Genomic DNA, 19,983 nt, shown 5'->3' on the forward strand with positions numbered 1-19,983 from the left:
CTACAAACTCCGTGTCACTAGCATACTTCATATGATTTACACTCTTATCGTGTGTAGCTGTTTCTACAAACTCTGCGTCACTAGCATACCTCATATGATTTACACTCTTATCGTGTGTAGCTGTTTCTACAAACTCCGCGTCACTAGCATACCTCATATGATTTACACTCTTATCGTGTGTAGCTGTTTCTACAAACTCTGCGTCACTAGCATACTTCATATGATTTACACTCTTATCGTGTGTAGCTGTTTCTACAAACTCTGCGTCACTAGCATACTTCATATGATTTACACTCTTATCGTGTGTAGCTGTTTCTACAAACTCCGCGTCACTAGCATACCTCATATGATTTACACTCTTATCGTGTGTAGCTGTTTCTACAAACTCCGTGTCACTAGCATACTTCATATGATTTACACTCTTATCGTGTGTAGCTGTTTCTACAAACTCTGCGTCACTAGCATACTTCATATGATTTACACTCTTATCGTGTGTAGCTGTTTCTACAAACTCCGCGTCACTAGCATACCTCATATGATTTACACTCTTATCGTGTGTAGCTGTTTCTACAAACTCTGCGTCACTAGCATACCTCATATGATTTACACTCTTATCGTGTGTAGCTGTTTCTACAAACTCTGCGTCACTAGCATACTTCATATGATTTACACTCTTATCGTGTGTAGCTGTTTCTACAAACTCTGCGTCACTAGCATACTTCATATGATTTACACTCTTATCGTGTGTAGCTGTTTCTACAAACTCTGCGTCACTAGCATACTTCATATGATTTACACTCTTATCGTGTGTAGCTGTTTCTACAAACTCCGCGTCACTAGCATACCTCATATGATTTACACTCTTATCGTGTGTAGCTGTTTCTACAAACTCTGCGTCACTAGCATACTTCATATGATTTACACTCTTATCGTGTGTAGCTGTTTCTACAAACTCCGCGTCACTAGCATACCTCATATGATTTACACTCTTATCGTGTGTAGCTGTTTCTACAAACTCCACGTCACTAGCATACTTCATATGATTTACACTCTTATCGTGTGTAGCTGTTTCTACAAACTCCGCGTCACTAGCATACCTCATATGATTTACACTCTTATCGTGTGTAGCTGTTTCTACAAACTCCGCGTCACTAGCATACTTCATATGATTTACACTCTTATCGTGTGTAGCTGTTTCTACAAACTCTGCGTCACTAGCATACCTCATATGATTTACACTCTTATCGTGTGTAGCTGTTTCTACAAACTCTGCGTCACTAGCATACCTCATATGATTTACACTCTTATCGTGTGTAGCTGTTTCTACAAACTCCGCGTCACTAGCATACTTCATATGATTTACACTCTTATCGTGTGTAGCTGTTTCTACAAACTCCGCGTCACTAGCATACCTCATATGATTTACACTCTTATCGTGTGTAGCTGTTTCTACAAACTCCGCGTCACTAGCATACCTCATATGATTTACACTCTTATCGTGTGTAGCTGTTTCTACAAACTCCGCGTCACTAGCATACCTCATATGATTTACACTCTTATCGTGTGTAGCTGTTTCTACAAACTCCGCGTCACTAGCATACCTCATATGATTTACACTCTTATCGTGTGTAGCTGTTTCTACAAACTCTGCGTCACTAGCATACCTCATATGATTTACACTCTTATCGTGTGTAGCTGTTTCTACAAACTCCGCGTCACTAGCATACCTCATATGATTTACACTCTTATCGTGTGTAGCTGTTTCTACAAACTCCGCGTCACTAGCATACTTCATATGATTTACACTCTTATCGTGTGTAGCTGTTTCTACAAACTCCGCGTCACTAGCATACTTCATATGATTTACACTCTTATCGTGTGTAGCTGTTTCTACAAACTCCGCGTCACTAGCATACCTCATATGATTTACACTCTTATCGTGTGTAGCTGTTTCTACAAACTCCGCGTCACTAGCATACCTCATATGATTTACACTCTTATCGTGTGTAGCTGTTTCTACAAACTCTGCGTCACTAGCATACCTCATATGATTTACACTCTTATCGTGTGTAGCTGTTTCTACAAACTCCGCGTCACTAGCATACCTCATATGATTTACACTCTTATCGTGTGTAGCTGTTTATACAAACTCCGCGTCACTAGCATACCTCATATGATTTACACTCTTATCGTGTGTAGCTGTTTCTACAAACTCCGCGTCACTAGCATACCTCATATGATTTACACTCTTATCGTGTGTAGCTGTTTCTACAAACTCCGCGTCACTAGCATACTTCATATGATTTACACTCTTATCGTGTGTAGCTGTTTCTACAAACTCTGCGTCACTAGCATACCTCATATGATTTACACTCTTATCGTGTGTAGCTGTTTCTACAAACTCTGCGTCACTAGCATACTTCATATGATTTACACTCTTATCGTGTGTAGCTGTTTCTACAAACTCTGCGTCACTAGCATACCTCATATGATTTACACTCTTATCGTGTGTAGCTGTTTCTACAAACTCTGCGTCACTAGCATACTTCATATGATTTACACTCTTATCGTGTGTAGCTGTTTCTACAAACTCTGCGTCACTAGCATACCTCATATGATTTACACTCTTATCGTGTGTAGCTGTTTCTACAAACTCTGCGTCACTAGCATACCTCATATGATTTACACTCTTATCGTGTGTAGCTGTTTCTACAAACTCCGCGTCACTAGCATACCTCATATGATTTACACTCTTATCGTGTGTAGCTGTTTCTACAAACTCCGCGTCACTAGCATACCTCATATGATTTACACTCTTTAGGAGCCGTGCAGACACGTGTGTATTTCACATAAGAACGCTTCCATTGTGCACAAAACACAACGCACAGAGAGTTTTTTTTGTGTGTGCTTTGTTTTGTTTTTCCCTGCAGTCGCGTGCAGTACAGTTCAGGACTCAACGATCACATTGACGTAGCCAGCTGGTTTCATCTGTTTGATTGTTCGCACTGTAAACACGAAAGGCAGATTATTGGCAATTCTGGCAGCAGCAGAGTTTGAAGATCCCCCTGACAGGAGAAGAGGTAGGAGAGGAGTGAATGACGAGCAGTGCGCTTTTCCTCCAAATGTTGAACTATTTTCAGCTTGAGACGCCCAGAGCGCTCCGCCCAAAAACACTAGCTGCCCAGAGCGCTTAAACGCCAGGTGCTGTCCTAGAAGGAGGAGCGCGTCCTTTCCTTACCATAGAGAATGATTTGCAGAAAGGTGCTGGCAGCTCAAATAAGCGCGTTGTGTGTACATATATGGTGTGTATATATATATATATATATATATATATATATATATACAGTATGTGTTCAGCAAAATGTGTCATATATACAGGTAGCATATACAGTATATATATATATGTCAGGTCCAGGAAGTTCTGCGAATGAAGTTAGAGAGAGCAATGATGATAGTGATGGTAATAGTGATATTGACAGTAATAGTGATAGTGATGGTAATAGTGATATTGACAGTAATAGTGACACCATGGCAAAACTGCTCCAAATGACATCATTATGACATCATTCAGACCAGGAAGTTGTATAAATGAACGGGGAGCTCTCGGTCCAGGCAAAATGCAGAGCAGTTAAACATTGTTCATTTGCATAATCTGCTACAGATTTTGTAATGATACAAAGCTGGTTGAAAATCGGTGGCCGTTTAAGGGACAGTCTCACCTTGAAAACTGGAAGATTAAGCAGCCTGTGAGAACATGGTGTACATTAGCACAAAACTACAGTATCTAGCAATCCTGCACTTATTTAATTTCCATGAACCTATTCCATCAGTTGTTTTTGTGCTCTCCTGACTCCACTACAACATGACTCAATGTCTGTGTGGTTGTATATACAAATGTGTCATGTGCATTGTTATCAATATCAATTGTGTTTTTCTCTGATCAAGGCTGTGACTAATATGACTAAATCATTGTGCTCTAAGTTTAAGTGAATCCAATGCTGGAGCCAAGCTAGATTGTCTTCAGAAGATTTTTTTTTAAATGCGTTTGTTGTAAAGTGATAAGCAAGGACATCAACATGCGCTACTCAAGTCATTCATCTGAAAATAGCTGCACACACACATGCTGGCATATATATATATATATATATATATATATATATATATATATATATATATATATATATATATATATGACTGTAGCAAGATGGCCTGACTGTAGCAAGACGGTGTAGCAAGACGGCCTAGCAATCTGTCGCTACAAAAGAATTAAACTGGGTGTGTGTTACTCATTGTATTACTGGACAGACATGCAAGTAACTTTGCAGTCTGAGCCATCTTACACAGCCTATGTGCTGTAACACAGTGCTGCAGTTTCTATTTTTCTGTTGTGTTTCTTTTTTCTATGTTTGAGACAGGCAAATGTCTCTAACATAGACTGATATCACAGGATGTTATGAAGAGTACATGGCTATATAATTATATAGATTTTATTATAAAAGAATATATGCTGTATTCTGTTCTTAAAATATTTTATATTTTTTTTAATTAATTTGATTTCATATTGATTGATTTTTAATATATTTAATGTATTTTTTTTAAAGTTAAATTGTGTTTCTGATTGATTAGGTATTGAGTATTGAATCACTATCGAGTATCGAGTATCAAATCACCAGGACGCACGAAACTGTGGCATTTTTGTCCAAGGTTATCATACCGTCAAAACATACCAGCACATCCCTAGATACCATTTGTTTATTATATTGCAATCGCAATATTGTCCACAATAATCGCAATCACACCTTTTCCCCAAATCGTGCAGCACTAACAACAAACGTAAATCAGTCAGTTTGGCTCCAATATTGTTTTTCTCCAAACATCAAACCTCTAATACTGGCCAAGTTTGATTTCAAGGTGCACATACTAAACACCTGTCACACCAAATTGGTTTCTTCCCTCATTCGCCTCTTCAATCCAAACAGCGAACAAGACAACAGTCAAACAAATCATTATTGGACACAAAGCCCACATGAAAACGATGACACAGAGAGAAACTAACAAGATGGAGAATGCATGGGGAACCAAAAGACCCGAAACAAGCTGAGAAACCGGCCCGTCGCCAATCTCAGCCTCTGTGTGCCTCCTCCTCTCTCCATGCCCCACCCCCTCTCCCGCCTCCCCCCTCCCTCCTCCCCCTCTCTCCTCCACTCTCCGCTCCTCCTCCTCTCTCCATGCCCCACCCCCTCTCCCGCCTCCCTCCTCTCTCCTCCACTCTCCGCTCCTCCTCCTCTCTCCATGCCCCACCCCCTCTCCCTCCTCCCCCCTCCCCTCTCCTCCACTCCCCGCTCCTCCTCCTCTCTCCATGCCCCACCCCCTCTCCCGCCTCCCTCTCTCCTCCACTCTCCGCTCCTCCTCCTCTCCCGCCTCTCTCCTCCCCCCTCCCTCTCTCCTCCACTCCCCGCTCCTCCTCCTCTCTCCATGCCCCACCCCCTCTCCCTCCTCCCCCCTCCCCTCTCCTCCACTCCCCGCTCCTCCTCCTCTCTCCATGCCCCACCCCCTCTCCCGCCTCCCCCCTCCCTCTCTCCTCCACTCTCCACTCCTCCTCCTCTCCCGCCTCCCTCCTCCCCCCTCCCTCTCTCCTCCACTCCCCGCTCCTCCCCCTCTCTCCATGCCCCACCCCCTCTCCCGCCTTCCCCCTCCCTCTCTCCTCCACTCTCCACTCCTCCTCCTCTCCCGCCTCCCTCCTCCCCCCTCCCTCTCTCCTCCACTCCCCGCTCCTCCTCCTCTCTCCATGCCCCACCCCCTCTCCCGCCTCCCCCCTCCCTCTCTCCTCCACTCTCCGCTCCTCCTCCTCTCCCGCCTCCCTCCTCCCTCCTCCCTCTCTCCTCCACTCCCCGCTCCTCCTCCTCTCTCCATGCCCCACCCCCTCTCCCGCCTCCCCCCTCCCGCCTCCCCCCTCCCTCTCTCCTCCACTCCCCGCTCCTCCTCCTCTCTCCATGCCCCACCCCCTCTCCCGCCTCCCTCCTCTCTCCTCCACTCCCCCCTCCTCCTCCTCCTCTCTCCATGCCCCACCCCCTCCTCTTCTAGGACAAGGAGGTGAACCTGGAACAGGTGCACCGTCGTATGAACAGTCTTTTGGACGAGGACTTGGCCCACAAGCAGATCCTCGGCCCCTCTATGGAGATCTCTGCGCTGGACATCGGCAGCATGCAGTCGGGCCAGCAGGCATCGTCATCTCTGGCTGTGACCACCTTCCTGCCCAGAGAGGGGACGGCGCCTGCGTCCCTTCCCCACCATCACCATGGGGGGAGCCTGGGCAGGACGCGGGCCCCCTCCCAGGGCCTTGGCAGCAGCACGTTGCCCCTGCATGGGCACCTGCTCAGCAGCAGCATGCAGTGCAAACACAGGGCGCCCAACGGGGGGCTCTTCCGCCAGAGCCCTGGCAAGACGCCCATGCCAATGTCCTACCAGGCAGCCTCCGCAGGACCCATACCCGAAGCCATTGAGGCCACCCACAGTACGTCCATATGATGGAAGTGGGAGGGACAGTTGACGGGGACCGCCGATAAATCGTTCTCCCGACATCGGTCTGGTTTGGGCTTGTGGGATGGGCCGGGCGTCTGTAGAAGAAGAATTATAAGGGGGAAATATAAAACCTGTACAAAGTAAAAAGATTTTTATTCTGTTCAAGAACAACCAATGTTATAAAAGGGAGGCAGGCGTGTTGGCGGGTGTCATTTCCCCCCCTTGTATATATTTGTAAATATTGAGAGAACGAAGTGAGGTTATAGTGTATTTTGAATATTCTCAATTTTTGAAGTTGAGTTATAAAAAACAAACAAAATTAGATAAATATTATATATATATATATATATATATATATATATATATATATATATATATATATATATATACACGAAAAGTTATGACTGTTTGAATGGCTTTGTACATTTTGTTCAATATGAAACAATGACGCGAAATTCATTGTGATTGTTTTCTAAGTGCCGAAATTAAACGATGTCTCTCCACAACTCATCAATGTAGACGACTACACACTGATACACACTACACACACTACACTACACACTGATACACACTGTACACACTACACTACACTACACACTGATGCACTGTAGGGACGTTCTAGTGTGGGACACCTGCTGTCATGCACCTCTGTACCAACCCTATCTATATCTTAAGCATCTATGGAAAAAAAAAATTGTATTAAATATATAACATTGCTTTTTCCCCACAATCAAAAGTCTACATTTTGTTTTCATATGTTGAGGGGGGTACCTAAAACTGAAGTTGATTGTTGTTTCATAGTTTGTTTATTTGTTTGTTTTCACACAGTCTGAGCTGAGTTTTTTTAATTTATGGTAGTGTTTTTTTGTTTGTTTTTGATCATAGTTATCCAGGCCAGGAGTTTCACTTTGCCCTTTGGGGGGCGCTGTTCATGCAGAGCAGAGGGAGGAACTCACTGCTTGTCACCAGGGGAGGAATGAAGGGTGCAGGAGGAGAGGGAGGAAGAAGGGATGGAGGGAGAACGTCTAAAGTGCAAAACACATCAGCAGTATCCGACGTGCGTCAAAGCAGCCACCCCCATTCGTCCACATTAATTATATATACACACACATTACACACACACCATACATTACACACACACACACACATTTATATATACACACACACACACAAACATTACACACATCATTTATATACACACACACACACATATTTATATATACACACACACACACACATTTATATATACACACACATTACACACACACATCATTTATATATATGCACACACACAACATATACTTTACACACCGGCAGCAGCATGCGTGCGTCAGGGCACCAGTCCAGCGACACTTCACACACCACTGTCTTATAGTCCTGCGGAGATGATGTGTTTCTGTAGGCCAACCCAGAAGTCACTTCCTCGTCGGGAAGTCAATGGGATTTTTGTATGGGGATGTTGATGAAATACCTCAAATAAGGTATGTGGTTAAAAGTTTATGAAACTGTGAACTTTGTGTTCAGCAAGATAATCTTCACAAACGAGGATCACTTTTATGACTTTTGAAGCGTTTTCTGAAAGTCGTGATTTTTAAAAATCACATTTACGCTTCAAAAATTCAAAAAAGGTGGCCCTCATTTGTGAAGATGATCTTGCTGAACACAAAGTTTGCTCTTTCATAAACATAACCACAGAACATGCCCTTTACTTTGTGTGATGAGAAAAAACTGGCAGCAGGCGAGGGTTGAACACCAGTTATTTTTTACATTTAAAGAACAAAGAAGAACGCATTATTAACTATATAGATTTTTTTATACTGGAGGATTTAATGTAAAAATAACTTTTATAAAGGTTTTTCTCCTTGAAAAGCAGTGCAGATATTTTAATCAGAGAGATGGAGCGAGTCATTCCTAATGAGACCCATTATCACCCACAGAGATGACAGAGGGGGTCATTATCCAAACTGCAATCACCATCTCTCACGCTGTTGGAGAATTAGCAGGTATTTGTATAGAAGCAATCAGATTATGTTTGTAAAACGGTAGATTCTTCTTCTCTCTCTCTCTCTGATGCCTTTTGGAAAAACTATTTTCAACAGGTAGAATTGGAAATAAACAACATGGAGAACCACACATAAACGTTACGTACATAAGTGTGATTAACATGCATTTAATATGGCCCTGATCAGTTTTGACTTCATATTCATTTGTATTTGTCCAGATATGGGTTATTTAGAAAAGTGTTGACATTGATCACATACACTGTACAGTACATAAACAGCAGCTAGGACTACAGAGAGCCAACAACAAGCCTTTGAAGGGTTCCTTTCCATCTGACCTCAGTTGCATGCACACATGCTTACACATGGATTCACACAGGAGGAACAATGAAAAGCTGTGTTCCCGAAAATCCACAATGCCAACTTATACTATTGGTGGCGCACACACACACACACACACACAAAAAGAGAGGTACTCATCATGGTCTTAAGGGTGAAACGACAGCAGACACCGTTGTGGAAATTAACTTGAGTGTAATTCAACTTTGTCCAAGATTGCAACATCTTCGTTTCAAACAACCATCTGTGGCATTCATATCTGAATGGAAATTGGAGGAAAGTACAATAACAACAGTATACGCCTACACTGATTTTTAGCATCTCCAGTAGGCCCACTGATTTTAAATCACAGATTTGGTTTCGATTTGCATTCACATCAACAAATGACTCATTTAAGACATGATGTGATGTGATCCAGAAATTCCATGTAGCCTGTTGATTTGTCAGAAATGGTGGATTTGGCCACAGGTCCAAAACAGTTGGCTGCATCAAATGTGTGTGTCAGAATCTTTTAGAAATGTGGATCCAGATGTTTAACATGGTGGAGACATGATGTGATGATCCAGATGTTTAACATGCTGTAGACATGATGTGATGATCCAGATGTTTAACATGCTGTAGACATGATGTGATGATCCAGATGTTTAACATGCTGTAGACATGATGTGATGATCCAGATGTTTAACATGCTGTAGACATGATGTGATGATCCAGATGTTTAACATGCTGTAGACATGATGTGATGATCCAGATGTTTAACATGCTGTAGACATGATGTGATGATCCAGATGTTTAACATGCTGCAGACATGATGTGATGATCCAGATGTTTAACATGCTGTAGACATGATGTGTGGATCCAGATGTTTAACATGCTGCAGACATGATGTGATGATCCAGATGTTTAACATGCTGTAGACATGATGTGATGATCCAGATGTTTAACATGCTGCAGACATGATGTGATGATCCAGATGTTTAACATGCTGCAGACATGATGTGTGAATCCAGATGTTTAACATGCTGTAGACATGTGTGGATCCAGATGTTTAACATGCTGTAGACATGATGTGATGATCCAGATGTTTAACATGCAGTAGACATGATGTGATGATCCAGATGTTTAACATGCTGCAGACATGATGTGATGATCCAGATGTTTAACATGCTGTAGACATGTGTGGATCCAGATGTTTAACATGCTGCAGACATGATGTGATGATCCAGATGTTTAACATGCTGTAGACATGATGTGATGATCCAGATGTTTAACATGCAGTAGACATGTGTGGATCCAGATGTTTAACATGCTCCAGACATGTGATGATCCAGATGTTTAACATGCTGTAGACATGATGTGATGATCCAGATGTTTAACATGCTGTAGACATGATGTGATGATCCAGATGTTTAACATGCTGTAGACATGATGTGATGATCCAGATGTTTAACATGCTGTAGACATGATGTGATGATCCAGATGTTTAACATGCTGTAGACATGATGTGATGATCCAGATGTTTAACATGCTGCAGACATGATGTGATGATCCAGATGTTTAACATGCTGTAGACATGATGTGATGATCCAGATGTTTAACATGCTGCAGACATGATGTGATGATCCAGATGTTTAACATGCTGTAGACATGATGTGATGATCCAGATGTTTAACATGCTGTAGACATGTGATGATCCAGATGTTTAACATGCTGTAGACATGATGTGATGATCCAGATGTTTAACATGCTGTAGACATGATGTGATGATCCAGATGTTTAACATGCTGTAGACATGATGTGATGATCCAGATGTTTAACATGCTGCAGACATGATGTGATGATCCAGATGTTTAACATGCTGCAGACATGATGTGATGATCCAGATGTTTAACATGCTGCAGACATGATGTGTGAATCCAGATGTTTAACATGCTGTAGACATGTGTGGATCCAGATGTTTAACATGCTGTAGACATGATGTGATGATCCAGATGTTTAACATGCAGTAGACATGATGTGATGATCCAGATGTTTAACATGCTGCAGACATGATGTGATGATCCAGATGTTTAACATGCTGTAGACATGTGTGGATCCAGATGTTTAACATGCTGCAGACATGATGTGATGATCCAGATGTTTAACATGCTGTAGACATGATGTGATGATCCAGATGTTTAACATGCAGTAGACATGTGTGGATCCAGATGTTTAACATGCTGCAGACGTGATGATCCAGATGTTTAACATGCTGTAGACATGATGTGATGATCCAGATGTTTAACATGCTGCAGACATGATGTGATGATCCAGATGTTTAACATGCTGTAGACATGATGTGATGATCCAGATGTTTAACATGCTGTAGACATGTGATGATCCAGATGTTTAACATGCTGTAGACATGATGTGATGATCCAGATGTTTAACATGCTGTAGACATGTGATGATCCAGATGTTTAACATGCTGTAGACATGATGTGATGATCCAGATGTTTAACATGCTGTAGACATGATGTGATGATCCAGATGTTTAACATGCTGTAGACATGATGTGATGATCCAGATGTTTAACATGCTGTAGACATGATGTGATGATCCAGATGTTTAACATGCAGTAGACATGTGTGGATCCAGATGTTTAACATGCTGCAGACGTGATGATCCAGATGTTTAACATGCTGTAGACATGATGTGATGATCCAGATGTTTAACATGCTGTAGACATGATGTGATGATCCAGATGTTTAACATGCTGTAGACATGATGTGATGATCCAGATGTTTAACATGCTGCAGACATGATGTGATGATCCAGATGTTTAACATGCTGTAGACATGATGTGATGATCCAGATGTTTAACATGCTGTAGACATGATGTGATGATCCAGATGTTTAACATGCTGTAGACATGATGTGATGATCCAGATGTTTAACATGCTGTAGACATGATGTGATGATCCAGATGTTTAACATGCAGTAGACATGTGTGGATCCAGATGTTTAACATGCTGCAGACGTGATGATCCAGATGTTTAACATGCTGTAGACATGATGTGATGATCCAGATGTTTAACATGCTGTAGACATGATGTGATGATCCAGATGTTTAACATGCTGTAGACATGATGTGATGATCCAGATGTTTAACATGCTGCAGACATGATGTGATGATCCAGATGTTTAACATGCTGTAGACATGATGTGATGATCCAGATGTTTAACATGCTGTAGACATGATGTGATGATCCAGATGTTTAACATGCTGCAGACATGATGTGATGATCCAACGTGCATGGTATTGTGCATTGATCTGGACAAAAGGGAAAAAAGTCAGCTACACTTGGTGACCAATTACGTAAGAAACTCTGACTTTCACCTTATGCTGCTCCCCACATTTTCCTATGTTTGAGTTCAACTGCAATTTTAATTAATTAAACATTGATTAGCTTGTCTGTTTGTTAATCAATATGGAAACAATGAATGAAATATGGAAACACTAAGTGTAGTGAACAGATGGCGTAACCCTAACCCCGATTAATAAAGTGCTATTTGTTATCTTATTACTGATTGGGTAGATGACATGCGAAAATGGCCGAAAATAACCTACGAGTATTATTTTTTTGTAGATGGTGTTGCTATGAGCAACTACAATTTGGCACATTGTCTTGTGTACCCCAGGGGTCAATTTCGGAACTTCTCCTATTCTCTTTATGTATAGGTTTCCCCTGGGCCATATTATTTGCAGCTTTGGACACATTTTCCTATCATTGTTCACCGATGACACTCGGTTGTACATATCAGTTAAACCAAAAGAACAATAATCTCATTTCATGGCAGACGTCTGTCACAACTTGCTCCAACTCAAATCTAATAAAATAGGTACTTACAATAGGCCCTCACCAGAAATCTCATGTTACGCAGCATCCCAGCACCCTGGTTCTTGAGAAACATAAGGTGAATAACAATCCAAACTATGGCTACAATTAACAAATATTTTCATTGTCGATTAATGTGTTGATTATTTTCTTGACTAATCGATTAGTTATTTGGTCTATAAAATGAGTGTTTCCCAAAGCCTCAGATTATGTCCTCAAATGTCTTTTGTCCACAACCAAAAGATATTCAGTTCACTGTCATAGAGGGGTAAAGAAACCAGAAATGATTAACATTTAAGAAGTTGGAATCAGATAATTTCGACTTTTTTATATTACTCAAATCAATTAATCGATCAAAGTAGATTAGGCGATTGCTTTTAGTTGACAAATAATCAATTAATCATTGCAACTCTAATCCAAACACATCGGTTTTAAAATCCACTTTCCTCGTTTGACTGAGTATAGCCACGTTTTTCTTCTTGTCCAGAAACAGACAAGCAGGAAAGGTGACGTGTGACATTATGTTTCGATAGAAGTGTCTGGATTTTGGCATTAAGCGGACCGTCGACCTCACAACGCTTTCTCCTGAGCAGACCGTACACAGATATGTTAAAACCTAGTTACTATTACGAACCAAAGTGACCTCGCCATGCGCACTGTGTCCCACAACCTGAAGCACTGACTGACTGACTGAGTGTGGAAACCCTGAGGTTTTGATTGGTCGGCAACGGCAAGCAGGAAGCGCACAGGAAGTTTGTTGTTGTTAAACTCCAGCTCGGGGGGGAAGGGTCACTGCCTGGCTACCCTACACCCCAATAAATGATAAAAACAAACTGTCATATATATATTATCTCACTGTACATCTAAGGGCAACCCTTATTTTATTTATGAATATGCTGCTTGGAGTTTCTTAATCTTTAATAAAGAAATATGGTTTACAAATTTCTTTGTGATGTTTTTGATTTACAAGTTGTGTCACTGACAACTGCAATTATGTTTTTGGGGAATACTGATTCTAGTAATACTGTTATGCTACTACAGGGATGGCATTTCAATTTCAAAGGTGTGTGGGAAGGGGGGGGGGGCAATTAGTACAGGCCCAAAATCCTCAAAAGGGATTTAGTTTTTTTTTTAGCTCGAACTAAACATGACCATGTTTTTTTTTCATAATTGTGATATGTCCCCATTCATTCTATAATGTATAGAAGAATGTAGGGCTGCCCCCGAATACCATTTTTGGGCTTGGAAGCTTCAGTGACAATTATTCAAAAAGATTCGAAGCTTCGACGGGGGTGCGGGGCACGTAGTAACAATGAGAGGCGAGGAGAAAAACTTGAAGGATTTTCCTTTTTATTGAAATGAAAATGGATGGATCAAATAAATTATAGTGATAGCCCATAAAATGAATTTGCTCCTCCTCTATTTCCTTATTTACTTTTTATTTCTTTTTTGTTTTGTGGTAATGTTGATATCAAAGAGAATGCTCTCAATTGTATAGCATGTAATTTAGGGTGTTACCTGAATGCAACACAGGTGATGACAGCCAATGACATGCACGGAAAACGTATGTGTACTGTATGTGTGTGTGTATCTGACCCTGTGTCATTGTCATTAAACAGCTCCATGGGAGAAGAACCACAGAGAGAGAGAAAGAGAAACTGTTCCTCTGAAGGCTGAAGGCCCATTGGCCCAAGAAATTGAAAAGAAAATAATTTTCCCCTTAATAAATTATTTGTATTTGTTATTTATTAGTATTTATTCACTGAAATACCAGAGATATCAGAATTCGATTGAGTTGTGGAGTTAAGGCCCAATTATACTCAACGTTAAAGACGGAGACGGACAGAGCCTTCTGTCCATACTCTGCGTTAATTTTGTCCGTTTTCTGTCCGTCATCTGAAAGCTTACGGATACGCATGCAACGGAGGAAAACCACATACACACTCATACATTTGACTCTCTACTGCCCACTGGTGGATATATTGCTTAACATGATACCAACGTGAAAGACGCATGGAAGTATGTGGGCAGTGACGATTACACCGTTTGAAACGGACGCCCTTATTTACGGATGAAAATGGAGTATAATTGGGCCTTTAGCCAATCACAATTAGTTGAGTTGTGGGTGGGATATTCCCAGGGATTCGCGAATCCAAGCCAACCAGGAGACGAGATGGACGACAAGAGGGAGGAGTTAATGATTATTCAGAGATTTCGGACAACTAGGAAGTGTGGCGGAGTTTTCAAGATGCCTATTCAAACCGTTCTTTTAATACATCCATGGTTCAAACCAAAGGATAAAATTAGAGCTATCAACCTGCAAAAAGCTATATTTTCGCCATTTCCAGGCTAGCAACTGGGAACTCTACCCTTAGTTTACATGCAGTTCGAGTTGGGCACACGAGGCTATATACCGGTATTACTGCTGTGCTGTGCGGTGGGTGCTTGTTGCTTTTTGGTGGATTTGGGTTTTGTCTTCAAGTGAACTACTGTGAACGTCATTGGTAAGTTATTATTTTATTTTATTTTATTGCTGGTGGTGTTGCTGGGGCAGCTTGCTGTCGGTGTGTGCAGGGGGAGTTTGTGTGATTCACAGTGACAGCCACTTGTTTATGTAGCCTGATGTAATTTTCATAGCTGAGGAGGAGTAGTGGAGTAATTATTGTGTGTAACGATACAGCGACCTAAGCTGGCTGTGGAAGACAACTCATCATAGATCTTGGGCATGTAGTCTTTCCAATAGCCTGTTTACGCCCTCACCAATGCGTAAAGACGCACGCAGTGCGCACAGAGAGAGACCTATCAGACTTGCACGTACAGTAGGGTAGGCTATAGTTTGTGTGTGTGTGTGTGTGTGTGTGTGTGTGTGTGTGTGTGTGTGTGTGTGTTAGAGTGGGACATTTCTTTTTAAGCTGTTTTATTCACTTGATCCCAGCATTGCATGATTTCTAGTTATTTGGTTTTGGACCAGGTTTGATCAGTATGTATAATATATATTTTACATTTGGGTTTATTGCCTGTGTGCGTGTGTGCGTGGGTGGGTGGGTGAAGTTATAGAAGGCTTGGTGTCATGCCGAGTTTTGTACCCCCACCGAGAATTGCACCCCCACCATATTTTGGGACTGTTTTAACTTAAAAACAGGGATGCAAATCTCGGCAGGTACAAACTGCCGAGATTTGCTAGCCTGGGTAAACCCATCCCCCACGTGACCTGCTCTCAGACCTGTTCTCAGTCACTATGACTGGTAGTGACTGGGAACTGAGAGAGCAGGTCACGTGGTGGCTGGGTTTACCTAGGCTAGAGATTTGCACCCCCCTCCATAAAGCCAGGAGAGATCCCCAGGTCTCGAGGTCCTCTGTACCCGGATTTTAAGCACCAAAGTCGGCTTCCATGAGCCAGAAGAGAGCCCCCAAGCATGGAAGTCACCTCCACGCGGATCCAATGCATCAAAGTCGGTCTCCATGAGCCAGGACAGACCCCCTGGCTTGGAGATCACGTCTACCCAGACAATTATATCATTTTTAAACAGTTAAGTTTCCGTATAAATCATTACAATATGCTCCTGGAAGGTGGGGATGCAATTCTCGGCGGGGGTGCAAAACTCGGCATGACACCGGTTCTGATAGGCATGGTTCGCCACATACTGTAGCCAGGGGCGGAGCGACCCTATCAGCCCAGAGGGGGCGAAGCTCTTAGGGGGGCCCCATCAAAAAAAAAAAAAAAAAAAAAAAAAAAAAATTTAAGGCCAGGCCAGGCCGCAGGGCCGGTTCCAGAACAAGATGACTAGGGGTGCATCCTAGATAGGAAGGGGTGCAGATGCCCGGCCGAAGGCCGGGCCCACAAATTTGACATGTTATTTTACTAAAAATAATGCATTTGACCATCATTTCAAGTAGAATGATACCACCCAAGCAAGAATATTTCAAGTGTTTCAAGTGCTTTACTGAAATATTTGGACCATATAATGATAATACAATTATCTCAACCTTAAAAGGTTACATATAGGTGCCAAAAAGCCATAAAATCACATCAAAGAACAAAGAAAAACAACAACTATAATTCAAGTTTAAACAGTAAGTGTGCAGCTGTAGCATTTATAAAACATTTTTTTTTTTTTACTTTTCAACTGAGCATGCAGACAATTAAAATAAGGGTGCAATGCATGCTTTTGCACCCCCATAGAACCGGGCCTGCCAGGCCGCGAAGAAAAATGTGCCTTTTTTGCATGTTTGAATCGGTTTTAGCCATATTTAGTGGAATATCTCATTTTAAACACACCAATGTTATTGTCTATTGATTGAATTCCTCTCAGACTCACACCACTGACTTTATTAAATAAAGTCATTTTAAGTCACAACTGTAAAATAGCTGATAAAAAATCCGAAAACACAATTTGTCACTCATTGAGCCAAGTAATATTATGTCCAAGAAAGACTACAGTGAAGCCACTTTACAGACAAGCTTGTTCTGAAGAAGAAAAATAAAAACACAGGTTGCCAGCCGGGCCCAGTGGCCTGGCCTGCAAAAAAAAAAAAAAAAAAAAAAAATTTTTTTTTTTTTTTTTTTTTTTTTTTGATGGGCCCCCCTGACGAGTGGGCCCGTGGCGGCCGCACCCTCTGCCCCGGCGTACGCTCCGCTACTGACTGTAGCCTATATTACCTGACTTGCCTCTGTATGAACTGCTGGATGAATGAAGCTGCCTCGTCTCTCCCCCCTCTTACTGTACCCTGCAGAAGCATTTTCACTTTTTCAGCAGAGATTACACCCAAACCTTTTGTCACCCTGTAGCAAAACACTGTTAAAATATGCAGTTTGAGCCTCGGTAGCACCGCCTCCTCTCCTCCTCTCCTCCTCTCCTCCTCTCCTCCCCTCCTCTCCTCCTCTCCCCCTCTCCTCCTCTCCTCTCCTCCTCTCCTCTGCTGCCTGCGCCTTCTGGAGAAAACAGCTCATTACTCACTTTACCTCCAGCAGCTGGAAGAAATAAAAGCCAATATGAATCTCAGAGTCCGGCTGCGCGCTGCTGTTATGGGGCCATTGTGTGTGTGTGTGTGTGTGTGTGTGTGTGTGTGTGTGTGTGTGTGTGTGTGTGTGTGTGTGTGTGTGTGTGTGTGTGTGTGTGTGTGTGTGTGTGTGTGCGTGCGTGCGTGCGTGCGTGCGTGCGTGCGTGTCTGTGCACACGCTGTTACGAGGTCATTATACGGTTCTGGCAGCAGCCGCTGTCAGACAGGGAGATGGGTCACACGGGGAGATGGGTCACAGCAGCCGCTGTCACACTGTGTGTGCCGTGAGGGTGCTACAGCACCTTCTGGTGGATGCTGGAAGTATTGCACGTTTACAAATAAAAAATAAAATAAATCATTTAAAAAATTTAATTTTTGTTGGTTATGTTCATATTCTAACAATCTTTTGACTTTTGACATCTTTTGACTGGGCTGTGAAGCCATTTGAACATGGTGGCGAAGCTCTGTATTGCAAGTCACGTGACGCCATGCAGCCAAGAAAGGAAAATTCCCATCCACTTGCATGGGGACCCCGGCAGCTGTTAAACCCAGGGGAATTTTTTCCGGGTGTCACTCAAAGTATAAAACGACTCTTTTAATTATCAACAAATTTTTTATGGGGCATTTTTTCTTCAGAAGCCACTAAGAGCCGTATACGGGTTTATTTTCTTCAAAAGAGTTTACGGATTGCACGGGGTTGGTATTGTTGCAAGGCGGTCTGACGGACAGGTGGTCAAAAAAGTTAATTTCAAGCCCTGCAGGGAGAGCAGGTGGTGACATAGGAGCGAGTGAGAAAAGGATCAAATATTGGTGGTTAAGACTGAATAATGACATCAAAACTGTTCATTTAAAATGAGTTATTCCTCTAAACCTGCCTTCAAATGCCCCAAATTTTCCACGCCGGCGCCGTTCGGCCCCCAGCCCTCAGCAAAGCATTTTTTTGTGGCCCTCTCTATCATTAAAGTTGCCCATCCCTGAGTTACAGCATGACAATATTTGTTCGGCCCCTGGCAACAATCTGGGTTTCTCATGTGGCCCCCCATGAAAAAGAATTGCCCAGCCCTGCTCTGTGTACATGTTGTGACACCGGGTACTCACGACGTGATGAAATAATAATCCATAGTTACGTGAAACATCATTTTCAAAGCAAATCCGCACCGAGTTACTTCCACAGCGCATGCGCGGTATGCCGCTCATGCTGTCTTCGGGACGCCGGCACAAAAATGCTTAGTGCCAGGAGAGACCTTTGGAGGGCGGTGTGGGACCATGGTATATGTACTTGGTCTTCTTCTGTTCCGCCGTATTACCAAACAGAAGAAGAAGAAGAAGTACATCCGGGGCAGGTTATGACCTGCCCCGGATGTACTTCTTCTTCTTCTTCTTCTGTTTGGTAATACGGCGCATCCAGTTCCTTGCATCCAGTTTGTTGTGTAGCTTAGCCTGCCTAGTGCCTAGCCTATCAGATATTTATCTGATTTCAAGATTATGGACGATTGATTCATTTGAATTCAATGGCCGCCCACAAATTATAAGCAAGTTTTGCCACCTTGAGTGGTACCGGAATCTGGTATGGCCTATGAACTGAAACACTGTGACATCATCGTTGTGGTGAACTTAATCCTCCTAGGCTGAGGGGGAGCTGTGACTGCAGTAGCAGTGCCTATTTTAGGGAGACCAGGGAGGAGGTGCCCTAGGAGGATAACCCGTGATCACGCGTTTTTCCTTTCTGTAATAAATCATTTTTACTAGTTTGAGTTATTTGAGTTAAATAGAAAATCTCACAACATCGGCCATACATCACTGATGATGTCACTATGCGTAGACATGCATCAATGATGACAAAATCAAGGATTTATGACATCATCAGTGATGTCACAAATCCTTCCCTGCAGAGTCTATAGTCCAATTGATTACACATGTTTCCACCTGACTAATGAAATTCTGATGGCGGAGCGAAGTGCCCAGCTGGTCGGGCGAGACTTTGTCCAATGTTACTACACACTCCTGAGCCAGGCCCCAAACTACATGCACAGGTTTTATGGCAATAACTCCTCCTATGGGCATGGCGGCCTGGACAGCATCGACAGACCAGAGACTGTTTATGGACAATCTGAGATCCATAAGAAGGTGATGGCCCTTAGCTTCCGGGATTGTAACACCAAGATCAGGCACGTGGATGCCTGCGCCACGCTGAACAAAGGCGTGCTAGTGCAGGTGATGGGCGAGCTATCCAACAACATGCA

The 19,983-nt window shown here is 42.6% G+C and overlaps 1 protein-coding gene across 1 annotated transcript in view; it reads left to right on the forward strand.

Moving 5' to 3' along the window:
• The window catches only part of LOC310775990 (glutamate receptor ionotropic, delta-1-like), a gene marked incomplete at both ends in the record, with an annotated part of 360,384 nt that extends 353,856 nt beyond the window's left edge, over window positions 1–6,528 (forward strand). The window contains one exon of the mRNA XM_083636121.1: window positions 6,085–6,528. Within this exon, the coding sequence (XP_083492247.1) occupies window positions 6,085–6,528 (444 nt within the window). The remainder of the gene's footprint in view (window positions 1–6,084) is intronic.
• Window positions 6,529–19,983: the final 13,455 nt, after the last annotated feature.

Source organism: Poromitra crassiceps (assembly GCF_964638095.1).
Source record: "Poromitra crassiceps genome assembly, chromosome: 4".
NCBI lineage: Eukaryota > Metazoa > Chordata > Actinopteri > Beryciformes > Melamphaidae > Poromitra > Poromitra crassiceps.